General features: G+C 42.3%; 1 protein-coding gene across 5 annotated transcripts; it reads left to right on the forward strand.

The window, feature by feature from the left end:
• Positions 1-2,051: 2,051 nt before the first annotated feature.
• renbp (renin binding protein) lies at positions 2,052-27,804 on the forward strand. Of its 5 annotated transcripts, XM_054773636.1 has the most exons (15): positions 2,052-2,364; positions 2,658-2,738; positions 7,843-8,255; positions 9,202-9,374; positions 9,481-9,616; positions 18,683-18,792; positions 18,862-18,937; positions 19,028-19,103; positions 20,697-20,875; positions 22,088-22,315; positions 22,428-22,509; positions 22,656-22,831; positions 24,656-24,787; positions 27,110-27,197; positions 27,289-27,804. In XM_054773636.1, the coding sequence occupies exons 1-15, from the start codon at positions 2,253-2,255 to the stop codon at positions 27,360-27,362; spliced, it is 2,136 nt and encodes a 711-aa protein (XP_054629611.1). In that variant the 5' UTR covers positions 2,052-2,252; the 3' UTR covers positions 27,363-27,804. The 5 variants fall into 5 exon arrangements, with proteins under 5 accessions (XP_054629611.1, XP_054629621.1, XP_054629646.1 ...); XM_054773646.1 differs by lacking the exon at positions 24,656-24,787; XM_054773655.1 differs by lacking the exons at positions 2,052-2,364; positions 2,658-2,738; positions 7,843-8,255; positions 9,202-9,374; positions 9,481-9,616 and adding exons at positions 13,015-13,031; positions 13,201-13,345.
• Positions 27,805-27,896: the final 92 nt, after the last annotated feature.

Genomic DNA, 27,896 nt, shown 5'->3' on the forward strand with positions numbered 1-27,896 from the left:
TTTACGTTGTAGGGGCGTCTGCTGCATACATAACTTCCTGTATGTTGACTAGTCCTAAAAGAGCCCAGAAGTAATCAACTATGACATCTTTGCAGAGGATGTGAATTTCAGAAAAAACTTTTGCTTGTTGCCAGTCACAATTTATATAAGTGACTGCAGTCTGGCACGTGCTGCATAAGAATGGACACAGACACTGCCAGGGTTTCATGCTGCTGCCGAAACAGACGTGTGAGGCCTTCGTGGAAGTAGATCACTCCCGGTCTGCACAGCAGGTGTCCCCTTGTGTCCCCCCTACTTCCTTCCAGTCGTCTTTGTGTGTAAGGTAACTGATGTAACATGTTTTATTGGAAAGCAAAGTAGGAAAGACAAATACATTGGATGGGTGGACATACAGTATCTGCTTTCAGGTGACTATATTCTCATGAGAGAAATGTGTGTTTATGTATTCACCTATTTCAGTTATTCTAATGGTTTGTTGTACAAGAAGACTGTTTCCATAGCTTTTTCTGCCATCAGTTACAGGACATGGACGTTATGATGTATTGTGGAACGTTTTAGGCAAATGCATAGACAATTACTGTGTCACAATGCTTTCTTATCGTTGACATAGAGTCAAGATATTCTCGTTATTCTTGGAATAATATCACAAAAGCATCACCAGATGAATCAGATTTGCCATTTTGTGACAGACTGTCAATAATGAACCATTGTTGTAAGAAAAAAGATGAATAAAAGCCATGGAGAATTCCAGACAGACCAAAAACAATAACAGCAGATCCTCCGAGAGGAGGCAGTTCGCAATAAAAGTATGACATCGTCTCATGCAGTTACACCGGCGTTCAAACAGGAGGCTCATAAAAAGGCTAAGCAAAGAACGCAAGCATCCATTGTGATGTTTATCAGGTATTGTGATCAGATCTGCTCCACTGCAGCACTGACTGAGTTGGTTTAATTTGTGTGTAGGACAATCTCATACAACGACAGAAAAGCATATTCAAAGACAAGGAAGGTTTTAGAGTGCAGAAGCTCATCAGATGTCATGGTTGACCCACATGCAACTTTCCAAATCCTTTATAAGCAAATGTTTAGTAGTACGGTAAATCCAAAAACACAGTAATGTACAACACAGTTTGGTAAAGTTGCATCTTACCTGATTTCACATCCAAGTAGCACACTGCTCCCCACAGCATCAACCTTCTGCTTGAAACGAATTATGAGTTATTTGACTTAAAGTCAAGAGGGGGAAACACGTTCCAGCTCCTCCTTTCACAAATGAAAGCAAAGTTCAACTTCCTGGTAAGCAGGATGGCGAACAGATTGTCCAAGGGTTGTTAGGAGTGCATATGGAAAGACTCAGTGAAGGCACGGGAATGGGTTTATAATGGGAAGTCCTCTTTGGCAGATACAGTACACCTTACTGGCTCAGGAGGAGACAAAGAAACTGGTTCTGCAACTTTTCGGACCGATCGTAGCAGAGCTTTTATGAATGAATGAATGAACCTACTTTCTCAGTTTGTTGTGGCACATTGTATAAGGTGACAAGATGATGTCATCAGATATTAGTCAAGTAGAGAGAACACTATTTGCAACTCAAATGTGGTCAGAAGTTTATAAACAACAGGTTGTTTAAAATAAGTAATAAGTGACACAGTCAGTACATAGTCAGCATACATTAATGTTTTTTTGTAAATAATGCTGCTTGAGGCTCCAGTCCATTCTTTATTCTGTTTTTTTTTAAATATTTTATTCTACCTAAAATGTTCCAACACAAGTTCAATAATAGTTAATTATTGTATAATTCAGGTATTATTATTTTAAAATGCCGTAATATTAAGAAATATGGTGTTCTGTGTATGAAAAATTACAAACGTGTACTTCATATATATTTAAACAAAAAACGACATTTGCTCACAAAGCCAGATTTGTAGAACTAACATGGCAATGTAATAAATTATTGTTATAAGACCTGCTTGATTGCAATGCCCCAAATGACCATTGGGTGGCACTGTGACATATTGTGAACCTTGATTTTCAGTCTGCGGTTTGTTTACACATCGCCAACTTCCGCATTGTCTGCTGTCACCAACTGGCTCCACATAAAAACATGAATCTTTAGCATAGCAACACAGAGAGATTAGTACATTTATTGTGACATTACAGGCATTCTGTTGCTGTCATTTTTTGCCGGCGCCTCGTAGCAATTCTAATATATGTGCCAGTAGCACGTTAGCATCCATTCAGTGTAAATTGCGATGCCCCTCGCCCCTGCTAACCAGTCTCAGCTAATTCGGGCCGGTCAGAAGGACGAATATTACCAAACCTTCCTCAGAAACAACGCAAATGAAGCCTTTCAAACGCTTACGGGTGAGTTTTCTTTCGCCAAATCCACTCAGGTCGTTAATACTGACGGTAACCTGTTATTTTTGACTGAATCAAAAGTTTTATTCATTAAATGCTATAAGCGATGACATCTGCGTGTCACTTAAATTCATTCATTCTTTTAATTGTCAATTCATTGCTTTCTCGCGGATAAACAAGCTTCTCAAGCAATAGTTTGCTGGCAATTTCGTTTGCCATCAATGTTTCCCCACTGGGCTTTTTAACTTGCGCTTATTATTATTTTGTTAATATGAGTATTTTTGTGCTTTTTTTTCTAGGATCAAAAACATGGTTGGACTGGAGGAAAGAAGTCGAGCTGCTTTCAGACGTGGCCTATTTTGGTTTAACGACACTCATAGGTAGGTTCCCCAAACCAACATGAAATGTCAGTGTGTCACCTGTGTTATGTGCTTGCTTGCTTTAGTGTGATACATGTAAATGCATGGACCTGGGGGCTTTAAAGGTCCCTGCCACTGCTCCATCAGTTTTTGAGTTCATGTTCTGGAAAACCATGAATTGGTCAATGTATACAGTAGTTTTAGGTGGTGTACTGCGAAAGTGGCTCCACAAACCCAGGCTTTGTGCTCAAGATGCAACTCAACAAAACCCAACATCCGCAATCAGACTTAGTTGGTCCCGCGACGGTGGTTATCAACTCACTTTGTCAAGTCCGGTTTTCGGCTTTGTGCTAAGTGGGCGTTCACATGAAAGGGGGCGTTGGACGTCATATTATTCTACATCCGCTGAAAAGTGAAGCGATCCCAGCCAGTGTATTTTACAAAAAATGAGTACGTAATTATTATGGAGCGTTATGAGGAGTTTGCAAAAGATTACGACTGCTAAAAGCAACACTGCCGCCGCCAATACAGCGACGGAGGACCGCTGGCATGCCAGCATGCAGTTATTATAAAAACTATACCCATACTAGTCTTTTCATCAACGCTCAAAATTTCACAACTTTGTCATATTAACACTTATCCATTTAAAAAATAAATACATTGGAGCAACAACTTTCGTTTTTGATGTTAAGTTGATGAAATATTTTAATCTGCTATAGCTCATTTTGACCACTAGATGGCAGTGTTTTGCGTATGACGTGTTTTGTGGCGACTTTTTTAATTTTTTCCTTTTCTTAATAAAACAAGTGTTTTAATGCGGTTGATTGATGCCTCAGAGTGTTTATTCCTCCAGCAACTATTGCAATATAAGAAGACTAACAGGCTCAGTACTCACGCAAGGACTCCTATGACATTTACATCCGCTAACATTAATTATTGGAATTTCATATCTCATTTTATTTCTGGTGATCACGTGAACATATCTAGCGTATTCCCTCAGCTGAAAATCTATCTCACTCATAGATGCATATTATCATCATCAGGAAATTATCTTTTTTTTTTTTTTTCCTCATGACCCCTCGGGAACCTCGTAGGTTCTAAATAAGTGGTGACGCCATCTCCGAATTAGTTAAATGGTGAAACAGTGGCACTTTCATAGCTGATTTTAAGCTGAAAGCCTGGACATAACCTGGTCTCAACCAGGCTTATGACCTAAGTTACCAAGGCGATACAGCTTTCTTTAAAAGAGAGCTACCTTCGCTGAACATGCAAGTCCGGCTTTCCACTCAACTCAGCTCGCTAACCCACAAAACTTGCTCCGCAGAATACCCCCCTAGTGTAGTCCGTGTATAGTTTGTATACAATATAGATTTAGTAGGGGTGCCACAAGACACTCACTTCACAAGATGAGATGATACACGAGATTGGCTTTACGAGAATGAGACGAGATTTTAACATTACCTTTAAGAAAAGTAAAAAGAAAAAAAATATGACAGTATATTGCAATCTACTAATTTAATTTCTACTACGTTACATTCTTCTGCACTCTGTGTGTATGCTATCGGCCCCGCCTCCACCCGCCGAGAAAAAGAGACAGTATGACTGACAAAACGGCTCACTCCGTTCATGCCGTTCCTCTAAAGAACAAACGCACCAAGGTGAGGAAACCAGTCCACAGAGTGAACTCTCCTCCTGCCTGTTTGGAGGCAGGACACGATGAAAACAGACACGCAGGCACATGGCAATATACTGAAGCCGGCATTTCATTTTCATTTATTGTGTGATTAATGAATTTATCATCCCAGGCCCAGTGCCCACAAGACTTGTTTTTTTTCTGAACATGAAATCTTGTCACGTTTTATTTAATGTTGCAAGGTTTTGTGGCACGAGATCTAATTTTAGCGCACACTAAGATTTAGTGTGCGCTAAAATTACTCGGCACACAGACAGTAATAGCGAGCAACACAGATGAGCCATAACCTGCAGACAAACTTGCAATGGTGAGATGGAGCTTCATGAGGCATTATTGTGCATTATTTGCTCCATTGTGCCACCTAGTGGACAATAAATCTAAAACAGGCCATGTGATTGTAACAACACCACGTGTTTGGTGTGTGAAGCTTGCCACAAGGCCACAGTTGTCTATGACAGACAGACTGTAAATTACGAAATGTAGTAACACAATTTAACACAGATTCTATCCATTAACTGCAGTTCAGAGGCTGAAAACATTTCTGATATGTGAAGTTGCAATGAGGAGGAGCAAGACAGTTTGGAATGGCAGCGGCACTTTCAGAAGGGAGCCTCTTCTCCGCATCTCCTGCTTTGTTGGGGTTCAAGAAGCTATCTTTTTAAATCTGACATGGAGCAGTGCCGGCATGGTGCTCACTGATTGCAAAGTGTACTGTATAGTTTCTCCCATAACTGTCTCCTAAGACTCACAACCTTTGCTGTGCTCGCGGAAAATTGTATAAATTCCCGTTTCTCTTCCTCCCCCTCCTCCTCCAGTGTGTGGTGGTGGAGCATCAGGAAAAGGGGAATGACACACTTCTCCTCTGACAGCTCATCTGTGGTACCATTAAATAAGGACATTCTACTGTAGTGTCATACTGTTGTGGTGATAGTGATGCGATGTCAGTGTGTAGGCCTGCCAGAGCTGCTCTGACAGGTTCCCTGAGGTCAGAAAGACATTGGAGCATGTGGCATGTGCTTTTCCAATGTGTAAGGCAAGGCAAGGCACGTTTATTTATAGAGCACAATTTGTACAGTATACAAGGTAATTCAAAGTGCTTTACATAAAAGAAGGGTAAAATCACTTCATAAAACAAAAAAAATCATTCTAAAATCATTACATAAAATTCCATAAAACCAAAAAATTAAATTCCAGTTGTCATATGCACAGCTGGCTAGAAGCGTTTTCAGCCTGGATTTGAACATTGCCAATGTTGAGGAATGCCGCACATCTTCTGGAAGACCGGTCCAGATTTTGGCAGGATAAAACCGAAAGGCAGCCTCACCGTGCTTAGTCCTGACTCTGCGCACCTGCAGGAGACCACTCCTGAGCTTCTCAGAGCCCGAGTTGGTTCATGTGGCTCTAACATGCCAGAGATGTGCTTTGGCGCAAAACCATGAAAAGACTGTGCTTTTCTGTTCTCTGAGCGACGAAGCCAGTGCGGGGACCTGAGCACTGGATTAATATGGTCATATTTCCTGATTCTAGTCAGGAGTCGAGCAGCAGCATTCTAGATGTACTGCATCTGTTTTACAGCTCCTTTAGCGAGCCCGGTGAGAAGGCAGTTACAGTAGTCTAGCCTGCTGGAGTTTTCCCTTGATTTTGACAATGTTTTTGAGGTGGTAAAAAGATGTTGATTATTATTCCTAGATTTCTAATCTGATGTTCAAGTTTTAGAGAGTCTCCAGGTGACTAATAACACTTTCTCTTTTTTTCCAGTGGGCCACAGGCAATAATTTCAGTTTTGTCTGAGTTTAGCTGGTGAAGATTGTTTTGCATCAACACACTGATCTGTTTGATACGGTGACAAAGTCAATCTGCAGTACCCCGTTTTGCAGATCTACTTATTCTGACCCATCCACAGCTGTGCAATTCCAACACCATATACTGTATGTATCTCCAACTCACAAACACATCTCTAGTCCATTTGTCAGTGGAACGATGCTTCCTAATTGTCACTAGATGACTGCAACATGCATTCACGGACACTCCGAATCATAACATCACAGCAACGTCTTTATGTGTTTATGTGTGGTCTAATTAAACAGAAATACAAAGAAAAACAATCAGCGGGTATTCTTGTCACTCACTTTGTAACTCTTAATGCAGAAGTACAATTTGCTGCATTTAAGTATGCTCGGAAATCCCAGAAAATACACTCAAAACATGTGAATTCATCTTAAATGACGTGGTGTCTTTGAACACAAACCCTCATTGCTCTTAACAACACGGTTAAAGTGTGATTGAAATGTTCTGCTATTATGAAATAAACTAGCGTTAGGTGAATAGATTTTCAGACATGTTGTGCTATCTTTCAGCTTGATTTGAAATTTTCAGTTCATTTGGAGCTGTTAATACACACAAATATATACAATCCTGTCCTGGCATTTTTCTTTCTTTCAATAAAATACAGTAAAAATTGGCATATTTCAGACATAGTTGCAAATGGTGATTAATCATGGCCATTGAAAATTGTGATTAATCTGATTTTTAAAGTGTAATCATTTGACATCCCGACAAAATATGCATTTAAAGAGAATGCGGTGGGGAAGCCGATGTGTAACAGGGTAAACTCTGTTTTGAAGGAATATAACATAAGGAGGCAATGTCAGATGAAACAACACAACTTTGATGCAGTCCATCCCCCCCCATCTTCCCGCTTATGCTGACGGAAGGACGGTACTGGGTTTTTTAATTTGGACCCATCTAAGACTGTGGACAGACCTTCCCACAGTACACGTAATATGAGTCTTAACACTGATGAAGGCCAAAAATACCATATATACAGTATATCTCCATAGAAATCCTTTTTTTTTTTTTAATAATTTCTTCCTATTATTGTTTTGTTTTGTTGTTTTTTCTAACATACCCACGGTATCTCGTGAGAACAATTCTGGCCCTTGGACAGATGCATTTGAGGATCTCTGATTTAGAATATTGCTTTGAAATAAAGGAACTCACCTTTCCAATGGTGCTGCTTTTAAAAGAGCCCCGCTTCCTGGAGTTTGCCAAAACAATGTTTTGGTTCAGAGCCTTTTATATTAGTAAATACTTCCTGGCCATCAGTGACAAGGCAAGTTACCTTGCGTGTAATACTCCACTGTGAAAAATTGCTGCTTTACTTTTGCTATATTTGCAGCAGTTTTTTGTCTTCGGGGAAATAGAGCAGGCCTAAGTTTAATTAGATGCAAACAAGTTGTTTGCATCTCTAAAACATCATGTCACAGCTAGATAGGCATCCGTGGTCACAGTGGCCCACATATCTAATGATAAACCAACTGCAGCTACCTTTGACACAATGGCTTTTGCTGTGCCCACTGGATACAATAGTTTAAATCTGATCTGAATTCAGTATTTGTAACTATTCATCCTTTACATTATCATCCTTGTCAGGCTACCAAACCCTGGGTGAGGAGTATGTCAACATCATCCAAGTTGACCCCAGCCGAAGACGAATCCCCACGCCAGCCAGGCGAAGCCTCTTTGTCTTCTGTCACACATTCCTGCCGTACCTCTTGGACAAGGTCTTGGTGTGTTTGGAGAACGAGCTAGAAGGAGGACAGGAGCCAGACTGCGGAATCAGACGGCGGCAGGTAGCATCGGGGCCGTGGAGCCTGGAGCGTTGGCTGAGAAGATGCATGCAGAGGGCAGTGGGAGTTTTGTCAGAGCCCCAGAGGAGAAAGTGTCTGCCGGCTGTGTTTGTCCTCCAGCAGACACTGAGCCTCCTGCACAGATTCCACGTGGCTCTCTTTTACATCAGTGGCCTTTTCTATCATCTGTCTAAGAGGACTGCTGGAATCAGCTACGTAAGTCAATTTAGCTTAAATGTATACATTTACATCATTTCAGTTCAAGTTGAATAGTAGATTGGAGTTTGCCTATAAAAATACTTAAATGAGATCCAAGACCCATGCTTAGGTCCTGTTCAATGTACAATACAATCAAATACGCACATCATTCAGCATGACCGGTTTGGTGGTGGGTCAGTGATGGTCTGGGGAGGCATATCCCTGGAAGGACGCACAGACCTCTACAGGTTAGATAACGGCACCCTGACTGCTATTAGGTATCGGGATGAAATCCTTGGACCCATTGTCAGAACCTACGCTGGTGCAGTGGAACCTGGGTTCCTCCTAGTCCACGACAATGCCCGACCTCATGTGGCTAGTGTATGCAGGTAGTTCCTGGAGGATGAAGGAATTGATACCATTGACTGGCCCCCACGTTCACCTGACCTAAACCCAATAGAACACCTCTGGGACATTATGTTTAGGTCCATCCGGCGCCGCCAGGTTGCTCCTCAGACTGTCCAGGAGCTCATGGATGCCCTGGTCCAGATCTGGGAGGAGATCCCCCAGGACACCATCCGTAGTCTCATTAGGAGCATGCCCTGACGTTGTCAGGCATGCGTACAAGCACGTGGGGGCCACACAAACTACTGAGAATCATTTTGAGTTTCTACAATGACATTTTAGCCAAATGGACCAGTCTGCTGCATCATTTTTTCACTTTCATTTTTGGGGTGTCTTTGATTTCCCCCCTCTATAGGGTGATCATTTTCATTTCTATCAAATGATGTGGCATCATTTTGTTACTAATACATCACCCACTTATTATCAGGAAAGATATTCAAGATCATTTTCCCCCCAGTTTAGATCTGATGTGTTTTCAAAGTGTTCCTCTAATTTTTTTGAGCAGTGTATATGTACAGTATGTATTTATTAATTATTACAAGCGTGCATGTGTGTGCAGCTTCGTGTCACGGGGCTGAGGAGCGATGACAGGACCATCAGGAGCAGCTACAGGCTGCTGGGAACCGTGTCCCTCATCCAGCTGCTCCTTACGTTGTGTTTGCAGCTCAATAACTTCAGACAGAGACGGAGAGCCAGGCAGGAGTGGAAGCTCTACAGAAACCTTACTGGCAGGTGAGTACCCCTTCTGTATCACCTGACAGAAAGCATCCAGTATTTATGGTGTACATGGTCAAGTTGGACACTTTTCACTGTCGTTGACACCCTGTTTTGTTTTTAGCCCAGAGCAAACCCAGACGTCAGGGTCCAGGGCTGCTCGCTGCATCCTCTGCCTGGAGGAGCGCAGACACCCGACCTCTACTCCCTGCGGACATCTTTTCTGCTGGGAGTGTGTCACAGAGTGGTGCAACACCAAGGTAAGGCTCATGTCAGGATCAGCACACTCTGACTCTACAGCACACAGAATGTGCTGTTTACATGTTTTGAGCTTTCATAGATGTTTCCTTTGTGTAAACAGTTGTTCCAAGAAGTATATGTGTCATTTGCATGACTTCTTACAGGCAGAGTGTCCCCTGTGTCGTGAGAAGTTCCAGCCTCACAAACTAGTATACCTGAGGAACTACAGCTAGACGTCTATGCAGGATGAGACACACGCAGTGCTGGTGGACTAGATTTTTTTTGTTCCCAAACACACCTGCCTGCATTGCTGTCTTCAGCAAACATGTAAAGACATGAATATTTTCCATCCTGGAGTTATCTCTGCCAAACCATGGTTATGACACGCCACAGGATGTTGAAATCATGTGCCTTTTTTACGAAACTATGTTATAATTCCAATTTGATTGCATCAGTCAGTGACAAAACTGAAACAATTGTTTGATAATCACGTCGCATTGACTTTGATATGATATGCAAAAAAAGGTGTTGATGGTTGGTTCAGAGGTGGACGTGCTGGTGTGTTTTGGATCATTGTCCTGCTGCAGAACCCAAGTTTGTTTCAGCTTGAGGTCAAGAACAGGTGTCCGGACAATCTTCTTCAGGATTTTTTTGGTAGACAGCAGAATTCATGGTTCCATTTATCACAAGTCTTCCAGCTCCTGAAGCAGAAAAAACAGCCCCAGACCATCACACTACTTTTGTCTTGTCAGACCACACAGTATTTTCCCAAAGGTCTTGAGGATCATCAAGATGTCTTCTGGCAAAATTGAGCTGAGCCTTAATGTTCTTTTTGTTCAGCAGTGGTTTTCGTCTTGGAACTCTGCCATGCAGGCCGTTTTTGCCCAGTGTCTTTCTTATGGTGGAGTCATGAACACTGACCTTAACTTAGGCAAGTGAGGCGTGCAGTTCTCTGGATGTTGTTATGGAGTCTTTTGTGACCTCTTGGATGCGTCATCACCGCGCTCCCGAGGTAATTTTGTTTGGCCGACCACTCTTTGGAAGGTTCACCACTGTTCCATGTTTTCACCATTTGTGGATTAGTATTTTTTTTTCTCCCTTAATAAAAAATTGGTTTCATTTAAAAACTGCATTTTGTGTTTAGTTGTGTTGTCACTGACAAAGATTAAAATTTGTTTGGTGATCTGAAACATTTAATTGTGACAAACATGCAAAAAAGTAAGAAATCAGGAACACCTTTTCACACAACTGTACGTAAGTCAGGGGTGCTCACACTTTTTTAGCCTGCGAGTTACTTTTAAAATGACCAAGTCCCAAAGATCTACCTCCTACTATAAATATAGAAAGTGCACCAGGAGTACAAGGAGTGCACGCGCTTTCTCAGCATGCAAGTACAAGTCAAAATGATCTACCTCTTTCTCTAAAACATATAACATATACAAAATGTAACCAGTAAACTCTGAAATTCTATTGTAAATATTGATGATTAGTATTTCACGTTCACATTTTCAAAGTTTACAGGTAATCAAAGTAGTTGCTATCATAATTCACTTCAATATGGAAATGAGGATAATTCCACATAACTCCTAAATAGTTGTGTACATAACCTGAGTACTGGTAATATGTCAGTCAAATTAGCTATGTAACGTTCATTAGGGCACACAGTTCATGTATTACATCTAGTTAGCATTTGCTATCAAACATTACCGATGTACGAGAATTTAAAATGATGATGCAAAAGACAATGCAGCCGAAATCAAGGCAACATGTTGAAAAGGTTTCACCAATGGGCACATTTTTAATTTCATCATGAAATAATAGTTTAAGAAGCGAACGTGTAGAAAACACTGATTTCTGTAGGAGAGTTCATGACGCGAAGCAAAGCCAGTAAACAATATACTTTTTTTCTACGTAACTAGCCGCTACAAGTGGACAGACAGCTTTTGTTATAGATATAGACATTTTACCGCAGAGTTAGTTCATCCATAATCAGAATAATAAAGATGAAAGCTACACCTTCGTGTGTACCTTGAAACGCTGCAGGGGAGCAAGCGCGGAGGAGGGGCGCTTAATGTCAGCTGACTGATGTCATATGACAATTACAAAGTGACGTTTACGCGATCTACCGGTAGCTCGATCGACATAATGGCCACCGCTGATGTGATACCCAACCTTAGTCCTGATTGAGCTACGACTGGTTTCCTTCATGTTTCTTTGCGCTACTACTGGTTTCCTTCATGTTTGTAGTTCATATGGCGCAAGGTCCCATTGTGGTCTTGTACGTGTGTAATTCACACATAACCGACTAGTTTTGATAGTAATACAATACTAATGAATGGAAAGTACACTATCTTTTTCATGTCCCTGCAAATGTCAACTAGACAACTGAACAAAACCATGAGATAACAGTTCAGTTGTGCTTTTTTGAGTGGTGACAGGAAATTGTGTAATTTTCACCATTTTTTATTTTCTATCTAATCGAACACATCAGTTTCATGTGGCCATTTTTTATATTAGCGATGTGGTCAGTCAAACCACAAAGTGGCCAGTTTGTATTCTTAAAATACAGTGTATCCTTGTCTACTTTACACAACTGCAACTGTTATTGAGCTGAAGCCAAGATTACAGACCAGAGGAGGGCGTGAGGAAACCATTTCTACAATGTCAGCTGCATTTGGCACAAAACAGGAAGTATAAACTTCAACATGGAATACAGAAGCTTGGTCAGCACATGTTGCCCCAAACACTAAACGCTCCTCCTCAAACGAACACTAGTTTCAGAGCTCAGAATAATGTAATTCTGGCATATTCCTACACGAGCTGCAGAGTATGTACATCCAAACATGTACTGTAGTCTAAACACTATTTATGGGTGCAGTCTCTTGCTGCTGCCAATTCACTAATAGCTGTCATTCTGGCTAATCTGTTTTTCTCTCCTATAGAGAATTGATGATATTTGAAGCAGATGCTCGCAGGCTCGGACTTATCCCCTAACTCCATTAGGGTTATAAGTGACAGTGAAATGATGAATGGGTGCTGCTTTGTTTCTACACTCTCCATCACCTGTTTCAGTTAGTTGTGTAATATACTGTTACAGAATGATAGCAATACTAATTTTGAATTACGACCTTCATATGTCTAGTGCTTGCTGTAAGGGATCTTTTTTCGCTCCAAACCACAAACACAAGATCATCGTATTTAACTGTAACATAACGACATAAAGTACATTACAGAGAGATCAAGACAAAAGGAGAAAGTAATACACACGGTGAGTTGTACATAGACAGCTCGATTGAAGCACTTCCTGAACTCTTACGTCGGTGTCACGTTCCAGTGATACGTCACAGGAGGCTTTCCGCTTTCCTTCGTCTTCCTAGCTCAGCTTGTTGTGTAATCATACGACTGCCCAGTCCGACTGCTAGAAGGCAGCGGCAGGTAACTACTCGCTACTTGCTTATTGTGCTGTTTCACTTAATGTGTTTGCCTTTTTTCTTTGTCCGGCCCAAGCGGAAACTTGTTGGATTAACTTCATACTTCATCGCGCAGCGTACATTTTATGACGTTGTTTAACTTAACTTGCTTGCCTGTGTGTGTGTGTGCAAAGCCAAAATGTGAATATACAGAATGCAGAATTATGCCAGAAGCAGAATAAGCACTGAGTGAGACATACGTGCACTGAGTGAGACATACGTGCATGGATGAATCTGCAACAATTGTCACTTGATGTCTGGGCAGAGATTCATAATAAGGTGATTATAAAAATCTAATTGAGTAGTACCAAACACCAGATGGCGCTGTTTTTCTTTCTATTATGTTTTTAATATTCAATACGGAGCTGTGACTGAACTGCAAAATGTATAGTTTTTAGTGTAATTTGCTGTGTGTCTGTCCGACTTCCTGCCCCTGCCTGTACTGTACTCCGTCCAGGTACTCTCCCGCTCATTTTCCAACTCGTTGTGACAAAGAGGTAATTAAATAGTGTCATTGACACACTACTGTATGGGTTTGTGAGTCACAATGTTTTTTTTTAAGAGGAAAAATCTTTTTAAAAAGGAAAGAAGGCAGAACAAAATTTTGAAGTTTACTAGCAAATACACGCGTTAATGCAGCTTAACACAAAATAAGCAAGGAACGTGAACAGGAGACACATATTTAGGCCAGCATACATGCATATGTGGTATACAGTGTTCCCTCGCTCTGTCGCAGTTCACCTTTCGCGGATTCGCTGGAGGCGAGAGATGAGGAAATCAGATACGCATGCGCATGGCAATAGATTAAGGCCGGCAAAACTATCGAGTCCCTAATCCAATAAAAGATCCAATAAAAGTCCATCCAATAAAAGATAAAATTGGAAAAAATGGGCGTACAGAATACTTTTAGGGTAGGAGTAATCATTTGACGTGTTTATAGATGAATTGATGTGATTTAGATTTACTTTTTTTTTTAACAAACTCTCTTCAGGGCAATAGTAATTAATCAACGGTCCGTAGTGTAAACAAGCAGCGTTTAGAGCAGCTTGTGCGAGCAGGGGCAGAGCCAGAGAGTTTTCATTGGGTTGCCAAGGTGAGACCATTTGTCACATAAAGGTGGCAAAAAGTTGATACCTGAAAGGTCTAGATGGCCAGTGGGGTGGCCAGAGAGTGACCCAGGGTGGCCACGATCACCACGTAGCTCCGCCACTGCGTGCGAGCTCCCCCCACAATGGCACAGCAAGCTGGGCACAGTGAGGGGAAACAGCCGCTGTAGCTACGGAGCCAAATGAATATCCAGCGTCCAACGTGAAACTAACTTCACCACGGAACACAGCGGACATGTCTGCATGGTGGTGTTGTGTTTTCTATTTCTTATGGGTGGCGGGAGTCCAGTGGCAACCATCTTTGAGGCGCATTACCACACCTGCCACGTTGGAGTGTGGCTCAGAGTTAAGATTCAAGATTCAAGATTCAAGAGAGTTTTATTGTCATGTGCATGGTAAAACAGCAGTTATACCATGCAATGAAAATCTTATTCTGTTCATTCTCCCAAGAAAAGAAAGAAAACAAATGAGAGAATAAGAACATAAGAAACATAAACACATAAACATATATACCAATAAATTAAGCAACAACAACAGACGAGACATTAATACAAGTAAATAATACAAATAAATAAATAAATAAAGTGCTATGAGTGTGTGCGTGTGTTGCGTGCGGCGTGTGCGAGTGCTTCGTTGAGGAGCCTGATGGCCTGTGGGTAAAAACTGTTTGCCAGCCTTGTGGTCCTGGACTTCAAACTCCTGTAGCGTCTGCCTGACGGTAGGAGTGTGAATAGTGAGTGTTGTGGATGTGTGCTGTCCTTGATGAGGTTGTGTGTTCTGCGTAGGACTCTAGATGTATAAATGTCTTGCAGTGTGGGGAGGGCTGCCCCAACAATGTTCTGTGAGGTCTTGATCACCCGCTGGAGTGCCTTCCTATCACGTGTTGTACAGTTACCGTACCAAACAGTGATGGAGGCGGTAAGGACACTTTCGATAGTGCATCTGTAGAAGCAACTCAGGATTGTGGTGGACATGCCAAATTTCCTCAGTCTTCTCAGGAAGTACAGTCTCCTTTGGGACTTCTTCAGAATTTGTTGGGTGTTGTGAGACCAGGTGAGGTCCTCGCTGATGTGTGTGCCAAGGAACTTGAAGGTTTTCACCCTCTCCACCTCAGTCTCATCAATAAACAGGGGTCTATGCGGCTCCTTTTCCCTTGTTCTTGGGTCGATGATCATCTCTTTAGTCTTATCTGTATTGAGAAGGAGATTGTTATCACGACACCAAGCTATGAGGTCCGCCACCTCTCTTCTGTATGATGTTTCAACACCACCAGTGATCAGTCCGATGACTGTAGTGTCATCTGCAAATTTAATGATGCTGGTGTTGTTCTGGGAGGCCACGCAATCGTAGGTGAAGAGCGTGTAGAGGAGTGGACTCAGCACACACCCCTGTGGGGTCCCAGTGCTCACAATTCTTGAGCTGGATGTGCGGTTGTGGACTCTGACTGACTGGGGCCTGCCTGTGAGAAAGTTAAACACCCAGTTACAGAGGGAGGGAGACAGGCCAAGTGTGAGGAGCTTATCTGTGAGTTTGTGGGGGCTGACTGTATTGAATGCAGAGCTATAGTCTATAAATAGCATTCTGACGTATGTGTCCTGGCCCTGTAGGTGAGAAAGGGCTGTGTGGATGGCAGTGTTGACTGCATCATCCGTGGACCGGTTCTGGCGATATGCAAACTGTAGAGGGTCCACGGTTGCCGCCGGGATGCTCTTTTTGATGTGGGTCATGACTAATCTTTCAAAGCACTTCATAACAATAGGAGTGAGTGCTATAGGGCGATAGTCATTCAAGCAGGTCACGTTGCTCTTCTTGGGTACGGGCACTATGGTGGTGGACTTAAAGCAGGTCGGTACAGATGCTTGTGCAAGCGACAGGTTAAATATGTCAGCAAGCACATCAGCTAGCTCTGATGAGCAAACCCGAAGTGCACGTCCTGAGATGTTGTCTGGCCCTGCTGCTTTTCGTGGGTTTGTTTTGTTTAGAACCCTGCGCACATCAGCTGATGTCACCATGAGAGGTGAGTCCTGTGTGCTCCCCAGGTTCAGCCACCCTCTCTGCTCATCAGGAGTTTGGGTATCAAAGCGGGCATAGAACTCATTCAACTCATCAGGAAGTGTGGTTTGGCTGGACGTGGCTACGCTACTCTGCTGTCGATAGTCTGTGATGTGCTGGAGCCCCGCCCACATGCGCCGAGGGTCTGAGGTGGAATAGTAGCCCTCCAGCTTCTGTCTGTACTGCCTCTTGGCCTCCCGTATGGACCTCCTCAGGTCATATCTGGCCTTTTTGTAGTCATCAGCGGTGCCCATGACAAATGCAGTCGAACGAGCACGTAGCTTAGCCCTTACATCACAGTTCATCCACTGTTTTTGGTTAGGGTATTTTCTGTAATACTTGGTGGTGGTAACAGTCTCTATGCATGTGCTAATGTAGCCAGTAACAGCAGAAGCATATTCATCCAAATCAACAGTACAATCTTCCCTCCCCGCTGCAGTTTTAAACACATCCCAGTTTGTGCAGCCAAAGCAGTCCTGAAGTACTTGATCAGTTTCTTCATTCCATACTTTAACTGCTGTACGTACAGGGGGAGCTTTTTTAAGAAGTTGTCTGTATGTTGGATAAAGGAATATAGAGATGTGGTCAGCCTTTCCAAAGTGGGGTCTTGGAACAGCCTTCAAAGCACCTTTCATGTTGCAGTAGACTTGGTCCAGGATGTTATTTTCCCTTGTGGGAAAGCTCACATGCTGGTAATATTTGGGGAGGACAGTCCTGAGGTTACAGTGGTTGAAATCGCCAGATATAATAAATACAGCGTCTGGGTGTTTGGTCTCGTGTTTATCAATGATGTCATGCAGGAGGCCTAGTGCATTAGCAGTGTTAGCTCGTGGTGGGATGTAAACAGCAGTTAAATACACAGCGCTAAACTCACGAGGCAAATAAAAAGGTCTGCATTTCACCATCAGCAGCTCAATGTCCTGCGAGCAGTGCTTTTCCATCGTCTGTACGTCTGTGCACCACCGTTTGTTTACGTAAACACAGACGCCGCCACCTCTGTGTTTACCAGACGCTAAAGTCCGATCTCCCCGGTAAGCAGCAAATGATTCCAACTGGATCGCCGAGTCCGGTATATCCTCCGTCAGCCAGGTTTCTGTGAAGGTGAGGACACAGCATTCCCTGATCTCACGTTGAGCTGTAATCCTTGCTCGTAGTTCGTCCATCTTGTTTTCAAGAGAGCGGACGTTGGCTAGCAGCAGGCTTGGTAGCGGTGGCCTCGTCGCTCTAGCTTTTAGCCTAGCATGCAGGCCGGCTCGCTTGCCTCGTTTACGCCTCGGATGCTTTGCTCGCCGGGTATTCAGCTCACCAGGTCCGCAGGCTGCTGCGTTCTCCCGGCGCAGAAGAAAGGCAAAGTCTGAGAGGCTAAATGAAGGTTCATGGTGAACCCTGCCGATGTTCAAAAGTGTCTCTCTGTTGTAATGTACTGCGTGAGTGTGTTGAATGTCCAAAATGAACAATAAAATAGCAAAAAATAGAAAAACACGGGAGAGTGTCACAGAGACGTCTGCCACGGAGGGCGCCATCTTTGATCTTTACGAGCGTGATACGGCAAAAGGATCGTCCCAATCTCGTGGCGGAAGCCGATATTATCCGATCTTCAAAATCTAGCTCAGCCGATCCCGATCCTGAAGATCGGACCGGGACATCCCTGCTATCGAGTTCATTTTCATTAATTGTGTGATTAATGTATTTATTATCGTCACATGGCTAGTGCCCACTAGACTTTTTTTTTTTTTTAACAAGAAATCTTGTCAGGTTTCAATCTCTCCTCGTATAGTATAAAGTGTTGATGGAGGCAGCAAGGTTTAAAGTGGTTGTAATGCCACCTTTCCTGTACATTGGTATGTGCCTCAGGTACACTACTGATAAAAACTTTTAGAACACCCCAATTTTTCCAGTTATTTATTGAAATTCACGTCGTTCAAGTCCAATATATAGCTTGAAATGGTACAAAGGTAAGTGGTGAAGTGCCAGAGGTAAAACAAAAGGTAAGTTTACCCAAAACTGAAAAATAATGTGTACTTCAGAATTATACAAAAAGGCCTGTTTCAGGGACCACAAAATGGGCAAACAATTGAAAGCTGTTCTGCAGAAATGGAGGTTGATAAGCCTTGGCAGCTGGTGCAAACTAGTTCCTACAGGTGTTCCGACTTCTGGAGTACTTACTACCTCCTCTGTTTGCATAAAAACTGGGTTCGGAACGCACTCTGGTACTATACCCTCGTGAACGTCAGTTGAACAGCAATGTACTGGAGAAAGTAATTTGTTGCTACAAAAATGGCAAGAAAAAGAGAATTAACAATGGAAGACAGACAAACTTAACACCTAAAAATAATGGGTTTTTCCTCTCGAGAAATTGGAGTGTTGTAAAACTTCGGGGTAACTTCAGATGAATCTGACAAAGTTTTCTACTGTCTGGATTAAGTTTAGTTGTCAGTCATTCTTCTGTTTTTTTCAGAAAGGAATCATGTCTATGGTGAAGTTAGAGGAGTGCCGGGAGAAGATTCGCGAAGAGCTGAACAACATAGTGGACTTCTGGCTCAAATACTCCCATGACACCGTTTATGGGTACTGTAGTCGTGTCAAATGTGAAGTAGGTAAAAGTCCTTGTGACTACAGTCTGCTTTCCCGTTTCAGGGGATTCTTTAATTGTATTGGAAAGAATGGGAAGGTTTATGATGAACTGAAGTACGTCTGGTTGCAGGGTAGACAGGTAAGCATCTGTGGTGGATGTGTCGAGAAAGACGTGCACATTTTCCTATCGTCTGTCTGGTGTCTCTTGGACAATCTTGTTCTTTCCCAGGTGTGGATGTACTGCCGCCTGTACAGAACGATGGAGCGTTTCCACAGGCCTGAAGTCCTTGAAGCAGCCAAAGCTGGTATGTGTGTTCATGTTAAGTACAGTGGGAAACCTCATCTTCAGGAGATCAAATAAGAGTGTGTTTTTGGCACTGGGGCATTGGTATGATTTACTGATAGATTAGCTGAACTGGCCGGATCATGTGGTACGGAAAAAAAATTTCCAGACGAGATATGAAAGCATGAGATTCTACCACAGCCCTGTGATTCGGGCTACTGTATACGGTACATACCGCCTTCATACTGGTTTGGCTGCACCCATCATTGGGCGTCGATTTAGTCATGCGGTCATCGGGTGGTCAGCAGGCTAATCATTAAGGTGGACGCTTAAAGTCAGCTGGAGTCTGTTCCAGCTGACTTGGCAAGAGGCGGGATTCATCCTGGACTGGCCACCAGTCAATCACAGGGCACACAAAGACAACCATTCACACTCACATGGTTTAGCCGCTAAACTAGGAGGGGGGAATCTGACGTTTGGCCAGTCCAACAGCAATGAGGCAAAAGAGATGAATCACCGCCTTCAGTGATCAGCAATCTGCTTGTTTCTCCCCCACATGTCTGTCTTGTAGCATACCTCATCATGTTCCTGGTTACTGAAACAAGCAAGACAACATGATGACAAACGTTCACATGATCGCCACTGTGATCAGTATCAGTGACCAATATTGACTCAGTACATAATGTAACAGCCATGATACAATACAACATGGATTCTCAACTGGTGGGTCGCGACCAGACGTTTTTCAGTGGGTCGTGGGCTTGCCATGTTTATGGGCGACTTGGTCAAGCTCGAGCGGGAGGGAAAGGACATCGAGTGTGGACTAAAGGTGCCGTCAGTCCACCACACAGATGGATAGCTACAAATCTACGGGAGAAGAACACGGCATAAAGCGAAAGCTAATGTTGTGTTGCATGGGCAGATTCTGCCCACAGCGAAAACTGCCAGGTACAGTATGACGTAAGGCTGGGCGATATCACCTCAAATCAATATCACGATAAATTGATAACGATAAATGCAGGATAAATCCCCAACCACGATATATCTTTGCCATCTGAAAATAATTGCAGGAAATGCAAATTATCTGCTTTTCGTTGATTTATTGACCAACTGGCACACGTTACTTTCAATGAAGTATAATGCACGTAATGGGACGCACCTATTTGATGCTGTGGCATGACCTTAAAAAGGCGCTTCATCCTGGAAAACCCTCCAATGTGGCTGAATGACAACAATTCGGCAAAGATGAGTGGGCCAAAATTCCTCCACAGCGCTGTAAGAGACTCACTGCAAGTTATCGCAAACGCTTGATTGCAGTCGTTCCTGCTAAGGGTGACCCGACCAGTTATTAGGTTTTGGGGGGGGTGGGGGGTGGAGGGGGGGGGCTATCACTTTTTCACACAGTGCCATGTTGATGTGGATTTTTCTTCTCTTTTAATAATAAAAAGTTTCATGTAAAACCTGCATTTTGTGTTCAGTTGTGTTGTCATTGACTAATATTGACTAATATTCTTGACTAATCAGGATGGGGGCAAACACTTTTTCACACCACTGTAGCTGCTGTTTAGCTGATATGTCCTGTCCTCATTAACTACCTCATTCTCTTACATTTCAGGAGTGACTTTCCTCAGGAACTTTGCCCGTGTTTCCAGCAGCAGTGGTCAGATGAAGTGCGCTTTCTGCTTAACACGAGATGGTAAAGCAGTGAAAGTACAGAGGACCATATTCAGCGAGTGTTTCTACATCATGGCCTTAGATGAACTCAGCAGAGTCACTGGAGACAAGGACATGCAGGTACAAAGTATGACACACAAATGGTGGTGTCACATACTGAATTAGTGACAGTTACCGTCTCGTTCTCCATACTGTAATTAGAATGTGAAGAGCTTTTATGTGAAATAAATTAAACAACGTGATAAATTAAACTAACAAAAAACCCAAATGAAAATAAAATGGACTCAGAGTCTCTTTGAGCAAAAATTGCACTTAAAAATCGCAATCATAACCAAAAACAGTAAAAAAAAAAATAAAATAAAATAAAAATAGACCCTGTCCCTGTTAAGAAAAAAACACTCCCAATAAAAACCACAACAATAAAAACAATGAATGAAATGGAGTATCAAGTCTGTAAACCAAATTGCACGTCCGTGGAAATGAAGTCTTCGATAGATTGTTAACGCAAGAGTAACACACTTCACCTTCTGTGGAAACATGATGGAAAACAATAGTTTCCCAAAGTGTATTGATTAGGAAAATATGTCAGTAGAAAACCGACACATAACGTGTGTCATGGACACTACGCCATGTATCTGATTTTGAATCAGTGTCACTTTTGTTATTGTCTGAATATTGACCAAAGAAATCACCCGGAAATACTCTGAAATTCGCATTGTGTGTCAATGTAGTCGTCAGCTCATTTGCATATACGCTTCCTTGATTGACTTTTAGCATGATTGTGTGTGGAATACGCTGTTTGCGTTTAATTAGGTGTAACGTTTTGTCGGAGTTTGGTCAAGGTGCATGTGTTGAATGCAGCAAAATGGCGCACAATGAGGATTTACACTTAGTGAACCACGGCAGCTGAAACATAAGTGCGACCGTTTTATGCTATTTATTTAAATGTCTTTGTCACAAACTTTTTCATGTCACAAAATGGCGCCGCGCAAACGGGCTGAAATTGACATGAGATTGTGTTTGATCTGAAGGACTGACAGGAGGGTTCACTCCCTCTGTTCATTCCGCTATCGGACCAATGCGCCCAGGTGTCGAGACAGATGCACAGAGTGAACGCTGTTGTCATCCAGCCTGTTTGGTAGTGAGAGAGGAGGAAAACAAACACACATGCAAAATAACCAGGCCAGCAAGTTTGTCTTTATTTATTGTGTGGCTAATTGATTTATTGATTACTGTGGCAGACCTACGTACTCATGGGCAATACATTTGAAGAAGATGCTTGGAAATGATGGAGCGCTGGCAGGAAAACCGATCTGCCTCTTTTCCCCACAGCGAGAGGCTGAAGAGATGATGGCGCAGGTCATCTTCTGGGTTCAGGTTGACCCAACAGGTCTGGGCCGGCCCAAGCTGCCTGGAGACATACCTACCAACAGCATGGCTGTTCCGATGATGCTGCTGTGTTTAGTGCAGCAACTCACAGAGGGCCGAGAGCAGGAGGTAGTCCTGAAGTACAAGAAGCTGGGCAGCTGGTGTGTACAGCAGATTCTCAAACATATCCAGGTATGAACATGCGATCATGTAACTTTGTAGACAGGTTGTTTCATTCATGGAGATGTACAATGTAATTCATGTTTGCAACATAAAACCTAAAATATTTATCTTCCTATTACAGAGAGGTGGCACAGCTATCTTAGAAAACGTTTCATTGGAGGGAACAGAGTTGCCAGGTTGTCAAGGCCGGCTGCAGAATCCAGGTAAACCCTCCACTGTTTGCTAGTCATGCAGGTACTTGATCAAACATGGTGAGTGCTTGGGCCATCTCCAGCAAGGCTCTTCTTTTAACCTCTTTCCTGTACCTCAACGGATTGATTTTTATGTTCACCTCCGGCCTCCTACTCAGGCCATGCCCTGGAAGCAGGCTGGTTCCTGCTTCAGTACAGTAAGGAATGGGGGGACATGGAGCTGCAGGGGACAGCCATCGATAAGTTTGTGGAGTTACCCTTTCAATACGGCTGGGATAAAGAGCATGGCGGCATCCTCTACTTCCTTGATGTGGATGGCCACTGTCCAACGCAGGTAATTCAGCAACCACTACCTGTGATTTTTGTTTGTACTCTTATTTGAAGCAAACGTAGCACAGCTAAATGTAATGTGAACGCTCCTCGCCTATGGGTTTTTCAGGACCGATACCGATTATTAGTAGTTAAGGAGGCCGATACCCGATATTTAGAGCAGATACCGTAAAGCACCGTGTATAAACCGCACGCGTGTATTAACCGGACCCCCATTTTCAGGCTCATGGCGGGGGAAAAAAAGATTTTTAGTTCATAAATGCTTGCCAACTCTTTCATCTCAAATCAACATGCTTAAAGGTACTAAGCAATTTCAAAAAGAAGAATAAAGGAGAAATCTGAACTTCAGCATCTAGATCTTTAATATTATGGCTAAGCACAGATTAATATTAATAATAATAATAATAATAATAAATCAAAATAAAGAAATTTACCATTTTCAGAGATGTTTTGATATTTTATCTTTCACTACTTCTCTTTTTATTATTATTTTATTGCATTGCTTCAGTGTGAATTTGAATAAACTCCAACGTTGTATTGTATTTTACATTGGAAGCTTAGGTTAGCTTCAGTGTATATAGAGATCGTTTCACTGTGTGAAAATACAGACAGCGTCAGATAAGTTAGTTGCATACACTAGTATTTTCAGCAACTGTACAGCAGAGGGCGCTAAAGTCAAAGCAACTGTCTGACCCACAGACGGCGATTCTAAAATGGTGGTCTCGTCAATTTCTGCGTCTGGTCACAGACCTGTCATCGTGTATAAACCGCACCCCGATTTTTTGCTTCTTACCAGTGGGGAAACAAGTGCGGTTTATACACGGTGCTTTACGGTATTCATTTGCGGTAAAAGTGTAAAAACTGGCGTAAATATGTGGAATAGTACAAACAACTTTGTTTAACTGCCTAAAGCATGTTTATTTTGCCAAACAAACAGAAAAATTGCTCCAGAAGAGCATGGAGTTCCTGGACTCAGAAGCATCTCTGAGAAGTTGAATAAAAACTTCAATAAATGGCTCCCTGAAATGTATCCACGGTAAATAAAGGAACATTTATCTATAACTTTTCTTTGTTTTAAGTTCAAACGGCGATTGAAGCGAGGGAACACTGTCTATAGGAAATGAAAATAAACAGAAGTCAAATTAACTCGACCTTCTGTATGTGTTTTATACAGTATATCTATTATATGTTTTAGTGTTAGTGTGCCACATACACATGCAGAAAAAGGCAGTGCCATTTAGCAGGTGTTTGAGGAGACAAGAACCACCCAAAATGCAATAAGTACAAATACTGGCAGCCTTAAGAACAGTTAAGGGGACAGTGGCAAGGATTAAACATAATTGAGACGCCTGTTATGCTGCTGTGTGCAGGTGCTAGTGTACGCTACACTCCTCACTCTTCCCCTTCCAAACACTCCTGCTAGCTCGAGGTGGACTTCTCCTCTGATTTGGGATTAGCATTTTCAGTAAAAATTGTAATTATTAGATTAGATCAGCGACGATAAAACTCTGCATCTCCAACCTTGTCTTTGTTCACTTGTGACGAAGGAAGCTAACACGCTTAAAGCGGACATTCAATTATCATAACTTTTTTTTGTGGAGAACGTAGTTGAGGTGACCACGAATGAGTAAGATCTCTGCACGCGTGGAGGACGTGCGAAATATCTGAACGTGCGTTGGCCGCACTAATTTCGTATGTGGGGTGCGCGTGTGGCGTACGACGCACAAAGGAGTCTGCAAGTGCAGTGTACGACGAAATTTTGCCCAAACCTGACACCAGTCTACCCAGTCGAGCAACAAAGACATCAGGCTCTCTTGTGTTTGAGCAGTTGGAGTGGAATATGAAGCTGTGGTGGCCTCACTGTGAAGCTCTCATCGCCTTCCTCATGGCCTACAGCCAAACCAAAAGACCCCAACTGCTGGAGAGATTCTCTCAGGTTTACGAATACACGTTTAGCCACGTGAGTATCAATAATAGCCCTGCCAACCATTTTGACACTGTGCATGTGTTCAAAGCACAGCCTGTGAATGATCCACAGCCATGGCCCACTGCATTAGGGAGACATGCACATGCACACACGAAATCCAATTTGAGAGCTGAATTAAAAATTCTGCCTTTTCAGGGATAATAATTCTGAGTCTACATGTGAATCGTTTTACATGTATCGCCAAGGGATAATCCTCAGCACTAAAGGGGCCGGACGTGTTCCTGTTTTTTCTATGGGTTGTCAAAATGAACATGTTAACGTGGAATCGTTTATCATCTTATTAGTCTGATTAAAAATATTAACTAGGGCTGTCAAATGATTCAAATGTTTAATCAAATTAATCGCAGTTTTCAAATTAATTAATCACGATTAATCACCATTTGCAACTATTGTGTTTTATGAGCAAAAAGATAACACGAACAAAAGGATAAATGACAGGACGCGATTATATATGTATTTGTAAGTATTAACAGCTCCAGATGAACTGAAAGTTTAAATCAAGTTAAAGCATAGCACACATGTCTGAAAACGTAACACTAATAGTAGGACGACGTTTGAATCACACGCTAACGGTGTCATTACAAGCCAAGAAGGGTTGCGTTCAAAGACACCACGTAATTTCAGTTGGATTCACGTGTTTTGAGTGTCGATGTATTTTGGGGGGATTTCCGAGCGTACTTCAATGCAGCAAATTGTACTTCCGCAGTAAGAGCTATGGTAGTGAGTGATAAGAATATCCGGTTATTATTTGTATTTGTCTTTCTGTTTATTTAGACCACACATGCACGCATAATGAAGACATTCTTGTGATTTCCGGAGTGTCAGTGAACGCACCTCGCGGTGGTCTAGTGGCGATAAGGAAGGGTCGTTCCGAGGAGGACTAGAGACGTGTTTGTGAGTTGAAGGTGCTGGAATCGCGCTGCTGTTGAAGGCCAGAATAAATTTATTAAAAAGCGTCAGACTCTGTGTAACTGCTACACCGGGGGTCACCAACGTTTTTCCTTGTGAGAGCTACTTTTAGAAAATGAAAATGGCCACGAGCTACTCATTTTTGTAGAAATGATTTTCATACCTTATTTCAACCCAATCAGATCAAATACGCTTGTTTTACCAAAACATTCACAAAATGCTGGTATCCACAACCCACATTTTATGTTTCAGAATACTTTTCTTTCTAGTGTTCTCACATTATTAACTGAAAACCTGAATGAAAAGCAGGCTTGCGGGCGCCTCATGTGGTCGTGGGGGGCTACCTGGTGCCCGCGGGCACCACATTGGTGACCCCTGTGCTACACTATGCTTCCGTCTGCCGGCGTAACAGAGAGGTGTGTGGCTTGACATGATGCGAATGTGTTATCTACGTTATTAATGAAATAAATCAGGTACTGCCGTTAACGCGCTATTTTTGACAGCCCTAATATTAACGCAGTTAACCCATCTGCATCGCAGAATGACTCAAACTCCCTAAAACGCCCGGCCTTTTGTCCAAGTGGGCATACCCACGCACGTGCCCAAATGGGCAGTCGGAGTGGTGGTCAGCTCATTCCGGAGCTCACAACAAGCTGGCATTGCTGCCGAGCAGATACCGTGTGAGCGACTGTTCTCCGTTGCAGGCAACATTGTAAATAAGAAGCGGTCAGTCCTCCTCCCTGATAATGTCAACAAGTTACTTTGTTGTCTTAGTACCTGTCTGACAAGGGAGTAACAGGTTCACATTAATGTGGATTAATGTTTGTTTACAAAAGCCAACAGTTTTTTGTTAACATGAAAATTCTATTAAAGGTATAGCGCAGGGGTGTTTAAAGTGTGGCCCGGGGTTGTTTTTTTGTTGGCCCACGGTGCGTCTAGAAATGTAATTTGATATTATATTATGAGAAACAAAACAAAGAAAAGCTGGTCTTTTTTGGAAAATTAGGTTGGGAGGGAAACAAGTTATATTATGTGAGTAAAGTCAAAATACTATCGGAATAAAATTATAATATGAAAAGAGTATTTACGAATATTATTTGAAAAGAAAGTTGAAATATTTGAAAAATTAAAAAATGTGAAAAAAGAGCAAGTTCCCTAATAATACGCTTTTTCAGCTCTACCAGAAAGCTGAGATGCAGTTTTTTCTTGAAATGTGTATAACTTCTTAGCACATCTGTACAAGATGTCAAAATGGTTCTTACGTCCTTTCATTTTTCAGTGTGTGGCCCTCTGTGGAAAAAGGTTTGGACACCCCTGCTGTTGTGCATATATACTGTAATATATATTTCTCAAATGTACTATTTTCATGTACCTGACTGTGTGCAGTTTTCTGATGCCCAGAATGGCGAATGGTTTGGCTATTTGTCCCGAGACGGAAAAGTTGTTGTCGATTTTAAAGGAGGCCCCTTTAAGGGTAAGAACAGCATAGATCTGGAGCATCTTTGGATGTTCAGTGTTTGGATAATTGCTTACAGATCATCGTGTCTCTCTTCTCAACTCTTCAGGACCCTTCCATGTGCCTCGCTGCCTGTATATGTGTGAGCGGATTCTGGATGATCTCCTGAAGAACACAGCGTGACCTTTCTCGCCATTACGTTTTACAATGAAAGGGAGCGCATCCAAAAAGCCAGCGTCTTTTTTTTAGTATCTTCAGTTGCACAATGATACAGTTTTATGAAATAAAACACTCCTGAGGAGTCACTTAAAGGGGGACAGCTGGTATTCAGCATTGTTTTTTACGGTTAATAAAAATATATATATATATGCATGCTGCATGTAAAACCCAAATTAACTTTAAAGCAGTGTTTGCCAAGGAGAGAACGTGAGCAACACAACACAACTACGCTCTATCTTGAACTCATGTATTCATAGTAATGTACATTATGTCTAAGTAATATCCATGACATTATTGTCCTTGAAAACAAAATCCCTAAAACCATTGTTACAGTGCCTGACCAAAGTCTTATCCAGGTCGTAGGAACAATAAATAATAACTTTTTATGCTTGTAATATCAAAATAAGGTCTTGTATTATTCATTGAGTTTTATCATTTAATTGGGACAAAAAGGTCCAATTGTGCTTGGACAAAAGTCTTGTCGCATACCAAAATAAG

This window comes from Dunckerocampus dactyliophorus, chromosome 1 (genome assembly GCF_027744805.1).
Source record: "Dunckerocampus dactyliophorus isolate RoL2022-P2 chromosome 1, RoL_Ddac_1.1, whole genome shotgun sequence".
In the NCBI taxonomy this organism is placed as follows: domain Eukaryota; kingdom Metazoa; phylum Chordata; class Actinopteri; order Syngnathiformes; family Syngnathidae; genus Dunckerocampus; species Dunckerocampus dactyliophorus.